This window comes from Hyla sarda, chromosome 1, assembly GCF_029499605.1.
Source record: "Hyla sarda isolate aHylSar1 chromosome 1, aHylSar1.hap1, whole genome shotgun sequence".
Classification (NCBI taxonomy): domain Eukaryota; kingdom Metazoa; phylum Chordata; class Amphibia; order Anura; family Hylidae; genus Hyla; species Hyla sarda.
In genome coordinates this window covers 580,831,326-580,842,168 of record NC_079189.1, presented here as the reverse complement: position 1 = coordinate 580,842,168, position 10,843 = coordinate 580,831,326, and the positions used below count along the sequence as shown (strand labels likewise).

The following is a 10,843-nucleotide window of genomic DNA, read 5'->3' as shown; positions in this document are numbered from 1 at the left end:
GATATGAGAGAGATAGATAGATAGATAGATATGAGATAGATAGATATGAGATAGATAGATATGAGATAGATAGATATGAGATAGATAGATATGAGAGATAGATACATATGAGAGATAGATAGATATTATATAGATATGAGATGGATAGATATGAGATAGATAGGTATGAGATTATGAGATAGATAGATATGAGATAGATATGAGATAGATAGATATGAGATAGATAGATATGAGATAGATAGATATGAGAGATAGATACATATGAGAGATAGATAGATATTATATAGATATGAGATGGATAGATATGAGATAGATAGGTATGAGATTATGAGATAGATAGATATGAGATAGATATGAGATAGATAGATATGAGATAGATAGATATGAGATAGATAGATATGAGAGATAGATACATATGAGAGATAGATAGATATTATATAGATATGAGATGGATAGATATGAGATAGATAGGTATGAGATTATGAGATAGATAGATATGAGATAGATATGAGATAGATAGATAGATATGGGATAGAGAGGAGATAGATAGATAGATATGGGATAGAGAGGAGATAGATAGATGAGATAGATAGATATGAGATAGATAGATAGATAGATATGAGATAGATAGATATGAGATAGATAGATATGAGATAGATAGATAGAGAGGAGATAGATAGATAGATATGAGATAGATAGATAGATAGATATGAGATAGATATGATATAGATAGAGAGGAGATAGACAGATATATACAGACACACACACACACACACAAATCGCTCATCTCATTATCTATCTAATATCTACCTCATTTCTATCTATTTGTATAGTACAGTAATTGATGATTATCCTGTATTGTATCGCCACCTCTCGGTACTCGCCGGTACAGCAGCACTGGATGAGATAGGGGCGGGCCTATACGCAGTCACGTGATCAGGGCCCGTCCACCGCTGTTTCCCTTGCTGTCAGGCCGGGGATTTGGTCACGTTTCCCGGTTGTCTCCTGTTTGGCCCAGGATGGATTCACCGCGGGAAGAAGAAGAAGAAGGAGAAGAGGAGGACGAGGCGGAGTGGTTGAGCCGGGAGGAGGAGAGGGAGGAGGCCGGGCCCCGGGAGCCCTCTGCTGCCTGTAAATGTTGTAGTTACCCTTATAGCGCCCCCTCCAGGCGGGGGTTCTGCCTCTCACCTTGGATTCCTGTCATTGGCACATAGTGAAATGAATGGCGGGGTTAGGTCACGTGTCCGGTATAGCGCCCCCTGCAGGGTGTGACCGGGGAGTAATAACCCTAAACTGGTCTTAATGCCCTTTATACATTGTAACAAAGTCTCAGCTGTGAGAAGTATTCGCTCCATACAGGTTTTCTTCCTGCTTCAGATCATTGATTCAGTCTTTCAGGGCATCAGAACTTTTGTCACATGACCATGTTAACCCCTTGTGGTCATGCAGCACCCTGCGAGAGGCTCCTGTCCTGTAGTCACTGTTGGGGAGGTTTGGCCTCTGTGCCCCATTTCACCCTCCAGCTGTTGCAAAACTACAACTCCCAGCATGCCCGGACAGCCAAAGGCTGTCCGGGCATGCTGGGGGTTGTAGTTTTGCAACTGCTGGAGGCACCCTGGTTGGGAAATGCTGCTTTAGGGGGACACCAGGGGCATCACATAATGCTTCTTGCCCCCTAGGGGGGCAGAATTGTTCCATGTACGTGGCCTCATATTCTTCATGTTTCCTTCTTTCAGGCTCCAGAGCCCCGGGGCCCCAGCGTGTGATCATGCACCTGGACATGGACTGCTTCTACGCTCAGGTGGAGATGATCCGGCACCCAGAGCTGAGGGAAAAGCCTCTTGGTAAATGGTGGAAATGCATCTGGGCAGCAACCAGTGGTCAGCCAGCGGGTACTGATGCCCATGTAGCTCATCAATAGAACCTCCTGTGCTAAGGAGAACTGTGTGGAGGGCACACTGACTGAAACTGGCACACCAGTACTTTATGCAGGGCACACTATGACTGGCATTGTATGGATTGCACATTGTGACTGGTGCTGTAGGCAGGGCACACTGACTGATACTTTATAGAGGGCACCCTAGCACTGTATAAAGGGAATGCATTATGTAGGGCACACTGACTGGCATTGTATGAAGTCACTGTGACTGCTTCTATATGGAGGGCACACTGGTATTGTATGGAGGGCACACTGACTGGCATTGTATGGAGGGCACATTGTGACTGGTGCTGTAGGGAGGGCACACTATGACTGGCATTGTATGGAGGGCACATTGTGACTGGTGCTGTATGGAGGGCACACTATGACTGGCATTGTATGGAGGGCACATTGTGACTGGTGCTGTAGGGAGGGCACATTGTGACTGGTGCTGTATGGAGGGCACACTATGACTGGCATTGTATGGAGGGCACATTGTGACTGGTGCTGTATGGAGGGCACACTATGACTGGCATTGTATGGAGGGCACACTGACTGGCATTGTATGGAGGGCACATTGTGACTGGTGCTGTATGGAGGGCACACTATGACTGGCATTGTATGGAGGGCACACTGACTGGCATTGTATGGAGGGCACATTGTGACTGGTGCTGTATGGAGGGCACACTAGCACTGTGTAAAGGGCACGCTGTATGTAGGGCACACTGACTGGCACTGTATGAAGTCACTGTGACTGCTTCTGTATGGAGGGCACACTATGGCTGGCACTGTATGGAGGGCGCACTTTGGCTGGTACTGTATGGAGGGTGCACTATGGCTGGCACTGTATGGAGGGCGCACTTTGGCTGGTACTATATGGAGGGTGCACTTTGGCTGGTTCTGTATGGAGAGTGCACTTTGCCTGGTACTGTATGGAGGGTGCACTGTGACTGGTACTTTATGAAAGACACACTGACTGGCGCTGTATGAAGGGCAAACTGACTGGTGCTAAATGAAGGGCAAAGTGGCGCTGTATGGAGGACAAACTCTGTCTGGTGCTGTATGGAGGGCACACTGATACTCTACAGAAGCCCCACTAACTCATGCTGTAAATGGGGACATGTTGCCTGGCACTGTAGGGTGCACTGTGACTGGCACTTTCAAGGGGTACTCCGCCCCTAGGCATAAGATGTTAGATCGCCGCGGTCCCGCTGCTGAGGAGCCCCGGGATCGCTGATGCGGCACCGCGCTCTGTGCGTAATGACGGGCAATACAGGGGCCAGAACATCGTTACGTCACGGCTCCGACCCCCTCAATACAAGTCTATGGGAGGGGGCGTGGCGGTAGTCACGCCCCCTGCCATAGACTTGCATTAAGGGGACAGGCCGGGATGTCACGAGGGGCGGAGCCGTGACGTAACGATGTTCCGTCCCCTGTATTGCCCGTCATTACGTGCAGAGCGATGTGCAGTAATGATGGCGGGGTGCCGCAGCGGCGATCCCGGGGCTCCTCAGCAGCGGGACCGAGGCGATCTGACATCTTATCCCCTATCCTTTGGATAGGGGATAAGATGTCTAGGGGCGGAGTACCCCTTTAAGGGCACACATCTGTGTGATCAGAATGGGACTAGTAATACACAGCGACACAGTCCTCCAGCTGCTGTTCTTAGTTTTGGCTAATAGGGTGCTCAGGCTGGACCCCCATAGGGCACATGGACGGGTGTTGCCCAGCTGGGAGTTAATAATTTATTATTTATAATATTAACCCTTTGGTGTCTTCTTATTTTGCAGGTGTCCAGCAGAAAACCTTTGTGATCACCTGTAACTATGTAGCCAGAGACCTCGGTGTCAAGAAATGCATGACTATCCGAGAAGCCAAAGAGCGCTGCCCGCAGCTGGTCCTGGTCAGTGGCGAGGACCTAACGCATTACCGGGAGATGTCATACAAGGTCACAGGTGATGGCTGAGGGTGTTTATGTTGCCAGGAGATGGCGGCATTTACTTAGACATATACCTGATCATTGCTTAGGAGCTTGGAGAGCTACGTACCACTCAGTCACCGAGAGGAGACATAAAGGAGGAGCAGAGCCCAGCTCTGTGCCAACTATTCCTGTACAGCTGCCAGCCAGCTCCTTAAAGGAGTACTCTGGTGGAAAACTATATATATTTTTTTAAATCAACTGGTGCCAGAAAATTAAACAGATTTGTAAATTACTTCTATTTAAAAATCTTAATCCTTCCAGTACTTATTAGCTGCTGTATTCTCCACAGGAAGTCCTTTTCTTTTTGAATTTCCTTTCAGTATGACCACAGTGCTCTCTGCTGACACCTCTGTCCATGTTAGGAACTGTCCAGAGCAGAAGCAAATCCCCATAGCAAACCTTTCCTGCTCTGGACAGTTCCTGACATGGACAGAGGTGTCAGCAGAGAGCGCTTCCTGTGGAACACAGTAGCCAGGAGCAGTTGTGTGTGAAGCAGCTTTGGGTGTGTCCCTTTTTGTGTTTCTCCAGAGTTCCAGAGGCAGAGCAGGTGATTCACCAACCTTTCCCAGGGGTGTGGCAGGCTCCTTGGGAGAGTTTTCCCTGCATGGAGCCCCTGGCCTCCACTCCCCGTTCTTCCAGGCTGGCGGGGGGTGGAGAGAAAACAGCGACAGCCATTTTTCCGGCCGGAGGAAGAAGATCTGGCAGAGTCTGCAGCAATGCAGGCTCGGCTCCTCCGGCAATGGGTGCCAGCCAGAGATCCAGTGGAAGGAAGGCGAGGAGGCAAAGTATTGAGTTGTGGGCTGAGAGAGGGCCCGAAGAGTCCAGCGAGACCTACTGCTCCCGCATGACCGCACGGTTTGCGGAATACGACCGCTGCGGTAGGGAGCTTAGGTTGATGAGAGAGGACCTGCGTGGAGCCCAGAATCTGGCATGCTCTGGGTCCAAAAAGAATAAACTGGAACTGAAAAAGAGGATTGCAGCCCTGAAGAAAGACATTGCAAAGATGGAGGAGAGGAGAGCAGAGATCCTGGAGGGAAGCGGTCTCTTCAGGGAGAAGATGGAGAACCGGGATCGGTTTGCCGCCATGAAATCCCCAGGTAAGGTGGAGGTGGATGATGGGGAGAGTAGTGGCGGTGAAGAAAGAGAGGATGGTGGTGTTGGTGTAAAGGAGGAGGAGGTGGAGGAGAAGAAGTTGGAGGAAAGTGTACAGGTTGTGGAGGATGATGTATTGCCTGACCCTACTCCCTGTGACACCCAGACCACTAAGACTCAGGACAGCTACATAGAGCCGGCTCAGGTGGCACTACCGCTAAGCGATAGTGAGGATGATGATGTGGAGAGTGAGGCTGGGGGATTGCTGAGGGCTATAGTGATGCAGGAGTCCCCAGCCCACCTCCAGAATTTTACATTTGGTGATGACCAGTGTGATGACACATTAGTAAAAAGAAAGGCAAAAAAACAGAAGACCCAGGAAACTGTGCATTATGTGTTCCGTCCTTTCCAGCAGTCTGGGCCAGCTGCAAAGCTGGTTCAGGCTGCTGGGTCCTCTAAACTGCCAGACTCCGTTTCTGTGGTGGAACGGAGCCAGCATGGGGGATACAGCATGGCGTCAGTAAAAGCTGCAGACGCAATAGATGTGAAGCCCACCCATCCTGCTGGTAGGGAGGGGCAGGATGGGCTCATGGTGGGCAGCGCGAGTTATGCCCCTGGGTGCTCGGGGGGCGGTTCCCCGAGTACTGTGGGCATTACCGGCACTGCAAGGCACTCCCCTGTGAGGGGGGGGAGTGTCCGGGCGCCGGGATTATCCACAGAGCCTGTGAAGTCGGGTGAACCAGGTGCTGGCGCTGTGGGAGGAGCTGGGGTGCGCCCGGTGGGGCAGTCCCAGAATCAGGATGTGATAGCAGCCATGAAGGAGAAGCCATCGGCGTCGACCCCAGCAGCGGCTAAGCCAGCACAAAGGGCTTTACTAAAGCCAGCCATACTACAAGTCCCAGCCAGCCCAGAATTTGTTAGTCAGGACAAGAATGTAGGATGTGATATTGATGGGTGTAGTAGTGTTGTGGGTGAGAGGAGTGTATGTGGGAGTGTCAGTGGAGTGAATGTTGATGGGAGTGGTAATAGTATGGCTGGAAATAAAGAGGTTGAGAGTTGTGGTGTGAATGGTGTTGTAAGTGGTTCTGGCTCTGGGTCTGGTCCGGCTGCCCCCCCGGCAGTGACTGCTCCCAGGAGCTATGCTAATGTCGCTGCCGGGGGTTCAGGGGGGTCCCCGTCTCCGTCCGGCCCTGGGGGCCATTTGCAACAGCGCCTCCTGGAGGCTCTACGCAGGGGTGACAGGTCGATCCAGGTAGAGGGAAGGGGTGAGGTCGACCTGTCTTTCTGGATAGAGAGGCACGGTTTGGGGGCTTTCCGAGAGCGGAATGGGGAGGTGGTCTGGTCCCTCCCGACAACCGGGCAGGACAATAACCGTAGGAATGTGGTCCGTCTGATTTGGAGGGGCGAGGATGCGTGCCCACCTCGCGCTAAAGTGGTTGAGCTCCTCCTTCAGATGGAATTCAGGGCGAGTGACATCTTTGCCCTGATTCACCCCTACGGATCGTCTGAGTTTGACGTCAGTTTCGTTCGGCCGGAGGGGCTCGAACTCTTCTGGTCGAATTACGAAGTGGCAAAAAACGAGCCCGGCTGGCGGGATTTCGCCGTAAAGGCGATTTCCCGTCAGAATGCTGTCAAGAAGGTGACCGTTTTGACCCGTAACGAGTCACTTTCTTGTTATGACATCATGACCTGGCTCGGACGGTATGGGGATGTGACGGACATGCCCAAGAAAAACTTGGATGAGCACGGGATCTGGTCCGGGGCCTGGACGTTTTCCGTCAAACTCAAGCGTTCAGGGAGTACGGTTGCCCACATTCCGTCAGCCGCCTTCCTTGGACGTGATAGGATCCAGGTCTTCTACCAGGGGCAGCCTAAGGTCTGTCACAGGTGTGGCAGCCCCACCCACTTTAGCGCAGCCTGTACTGTACAGGTCTGCGCTTTGTGTGGTGGGGTGGGACATCTGGCCGCATCCTGTAGGCAGATCCGGTGCCACCTGTGTGGTGTCCTTGGGCACCCATTTAGCCGTTGTCCTAGCGCCTTCGCCCGTGCAGCGGCCGCTCCGGCTGAGGAGAGCTGTGAAGTTGCCTCGGCCGGGGAGGGTATGGGCAGGGATGGGGGTGCAACAGGGCTCGTGAGGAGGAAAAAGGGCCCCGCCAAACTAAGGCGGGAGGAAAATCGTAGAAGGAGTAGGGAGCTGGAGAGTGCCCAGGTGACGGGGGTAGCTCTGGCCTCTGCTCCTGAAGCTGGCCCTGTAACCGCTGAAGCCCTGGAGGAGGATGTGCTGGATGGGGAGATCAGGAGGCTTCACAGAGAGGAAGGCAATATGGCCGACCCTTCCGATTCCTCCCACTATGAAAGTGTGGATGAGGAGAGTGGGGAGAGGCCTAAAAAGAAAGACAAGGGCAAAAGGAAAGGGAGAAAGAAGAGGTCAGAGCCCTCTGTTCCTTGTACTACGGGCCAGGTTCAAAACGGAAGCCTGACTGCCCCCCCTCTGGTTGACCTGTCAAACCGGTACCTCGTCCTCGATACCATCTCCTCCCCCTCCTTGGCTGGGGAGGGTGAGGGCGAGGTGCCTAGGGAGAAAGAGCCTCTGGGAGGAACTGGGCCCTGTCCTATTGAGGCACCTTCCTCAGAGGGCAGGGCTAGACCGGGGCCGGACGGAGACGGGGATAATATGGATCTATCTGAATCGAAAAAAAGATCCAAGAGTGGTCCTGCCCTCTCGTCTTCTTCGGGGGATGAGGGGGCAAAAAAGAAGGGAAAACAAAAGTAAAGGGTGTGGCCGTCTAATTTAATCACCCTGTATGGCGGCACTCACCCCATTGACGCTGGCATCTATTAATTGTGCCAGCATAAAGTCGGATACGGCTAGATTCGCAGCCTTTGATTTTCTTGGCCGCGTTGAAGCCGACATTTTCTTTTTACAGGAGACCAGGTTGTCAGATCTAGCCTCTCTGGTAAAAGCCAGAAGAGAGTGGAGGCGCGGTCCCTCCCACTGGTCTCTTGCGGCTGAGCCGTATAGTGGGGTGGCGGTCCTTTTTACCGCTCCTGTTGAATGCCGACGGGTTATTGAATTAGAAATGGGGAGGTGCCTGATCTTAGATGTCTTCATGAAGGGACAAGAGCTCCGGCTCATTAACATCTACGCCCCGCAAAGTAAGCGGGGCCGTAAAGATCTCTTTATGAGGATTAAGCCCTTTCTTTTTACGAGTCGGCAGGTGATCTTTGGAGGGGACTTCAATAATGTCACGAGGTCCCAAGATAGGAGAGGCTCCAATAGTCCGCTGACTTGCGATAGTGTGGCGCTGATTAGCATAGCTAGAGAAGCTCGCCTAGAGGATGCCCACATCCGGAGCCCCTCGGGCCACGCGGGTTTCACCTATCATCAAGGTAGTCGCAGGTCTAGGATAGATAGGTTTTATTTAAAGGAGGAAGCCGTCTCTTCTGCAGTGTCCGTGGTTGAGGTGGAGTTCTCCGATCACTGTATGATTTTGTTTTCCCTGAATGTTTCAGAAACCCCCCGGATGGGAAAAGGTTATTGGAAGCTGAATTCGTCCCTCCTGGAGGAAGCGGAGATAAGACAGTCCTTTGAGGATTTTCTTCAGAGTCAGGTACCTTTACTGGGCCTATGTAGTAGTAAGTCAGAGTGGTGGGAGATATTCAAGAAGCGGGTTGCGGGGTTCTTCCGCCAGCTCTCGAGCCTCAGGTCCCTGAACAGGTATCGCCTGTATCAGGGTCTGAGGAGGAAACTCGAGCTTCTTGTCTCGACTGGAGGTAGCCAAGAGGATATCTCCAGAGTGAAGTCCTTGCTGATGAGGTGTCAGTACGATAGGCACGCATCTTTGGTTTTTGAGAGGGATTTCGGGAAGTACCGCTCGCCCGACCCTTACAGAAACTGTAAGATGTCAGTGAGTAGTAAAGTCATTTCAGGACTGATTGATAGTACAGGATCTCTGAATCGGTCCAGATCAGGGATCTTGGAGATCGTCAGATCCTTCTACTCTCACCTCTTGGGAAGGAAGGATCTGGATCGGGATGTGATGTCGGGTTTCCTGGCTGAAACCATTCCTGAGCCAGGGGTAGACCCCTCTCTTGGCGTTTTGGCAGAAGAGATCAGGGAAGAGGAAGTGAGACTGGCGATCGAGGGGCTTGCCCCCAAGAAGTCACCAGGTCCGGATGGCTTAACATCTGAGTGGTACAGGACCTTTAAGGAGTCTTTAGCTCCCCTCTTGACTGAGGTATTCAATGAGTGTCTCTCCTCGGGCACTCTGCCAAAGTCAATGAGGAGGTCAGCCCTGATTCTTCTCTCAAAGGGTAAAGATCCCAGCCGTATTGAGAATTGGAGACCCATAGCTCTTCTCAATACGGACAGGAAGCTTCTGGCCAAGATACTGTTTAATCGGCTGGTGAAGTTTGCACCCCGGCTCCTTTCGGAGGCCCAGCACTGCACTGTTCCAGGCCGAAGCACCTTAAGTGCTGTCCTTAGTGTCAGGGAGGCAGTGGAGCGGAGTAGTGCGGGTTTCTGGAAGGGGTACTTGCTGTCCTTGGATCAGGCCAAAGCATTTGATCGGGTGAACCACGAGTACCTCTGGTCCGTCCTCCTGAGATATGGCTTACCGAGTACTTTTGTTAATTGGCTTAAGATCTTGTATGCAGGGGCAGAGAGTTTCCCACTGGTGAACGGGTGGTCTGGCCACTCTTTTGGAGTGGGGTCTGGAGTCCGTCAGGGTTGTCCTTTGAGCCCGCTGTTATATGTGTTCGCGATCGATCCCTTCCTTAGGAGGGTGAGTTGCGGACCGTTGGTGGGAGTCGGGATGAGTTTGGCGGAGCCGGGGGCCATCCAGGGGGTAGTGGCGTACGCCGACGATGTCACTATTTTCGTCTCCTCGAGAGAGGGGGTTGATGTGGTGGTGTCGGAGGTGGAACGCTACTCGGAGGCATCCGGGTCTAAGATCAACCGGGATAAGTGTGAGAGTCTCTGGCTGGGAGGGGGGGATCCCACGTTTGATCTCCCGGACACCCTTCCAGGGCCCCAAGAATCAGCAAAAGTCTTAGGCATCACATTTGGCCAGGATGATTATCCCACCAAAAACTGGGATGGTAAGCTCCAGGATGCCACTCAGAAGGTGGACCAGTGGAAGGGTTGGTCTTTGACCCTCAGGGAAAGGGTACACCTGATCAAATCGTACCTGCTCCCCTTGTTTATCTATCTGGGCAGCGTATGTATCTTGCCAGAGGCTTACTACACTAGGATCTACAGCCTGTTTTTTCAACTGTTATGGGGGAACAGGATGAACCTAGTCAAGAGAGGGGTTACGTACCGCACGAGGAGACTAGGGGGTTTATCTATGGTAAACCCTGTGGTGTTCTTAACAAACACCTTTTTAAAAGCTAACATCTCAAACCTCTGGTCAGAGAGGGCTCCTCCGTGGGTACTCTCCTGCAGGGAATGGTTTCGGCCTTTCTTCCAGGAATGGGAGACAGGAGGGCAAGTGAAGGACCTCCGTACGCCCCATGGATATCTTCCGGCTTACGCTACCCCGACTCTGAAGGCGATACGTCGGTGGGGTCTGGGAGTGTGGGAGATCAGGACCCAGTCAAGGCAGTTCCTTGACAAACGGGTTCTGTTGACCCACTTCCAGAAGCCTCTGGCACTCAGGGACTGCTCAGGTCGGGATCTGAGGGTGGGGTTGTACCTTTTAAACATGAAAAGGATCCCCCAGAAGTTTTGGGACTTGGCCTGGCGCTGCTTTCAGGGGAAGCTATATGTAAGGGACAACCTGAAGTGCAGGAACTCTGATGACCGGGGATGTCCCCGAGAAGAGTGTGGGGACACGCTGGAAAGCATGGAC

General features: G+C 52.1%; 1 protein-coding gene across 2 annotated transcripts in view; it reads left to right on the top strand.

The window, feature by feature from the left end:
- Positions 1–929: 929 nt before the first annotated feature.
- POLI (DNA polymerase iota) overlaps positions 930–10,843 on the top strand; it is a 47,257-nt gene continuing 37,343 nt past the window's right edge. For both annotated transcript variants that reach the window (XM_056544940.1, XM_056544935.1), the window contains exons 1-3: positions 930–1,131; positions 1,737–1,844; positions 3,709–3,873. In XM_056544940.1, the coding sequence (XP_056400915.1) occupies positions 1,020–1,131; positions 1,737–1,844; positions 3,709–3,873 (385 nt within the window). In that variant the 5' untranslated portion in view covers positions 930–1,019. The remainder of the gene's footprint in view (positions 1,132–1,736; positions 1,845–3,708; positions 3,874–10,843) is intronic.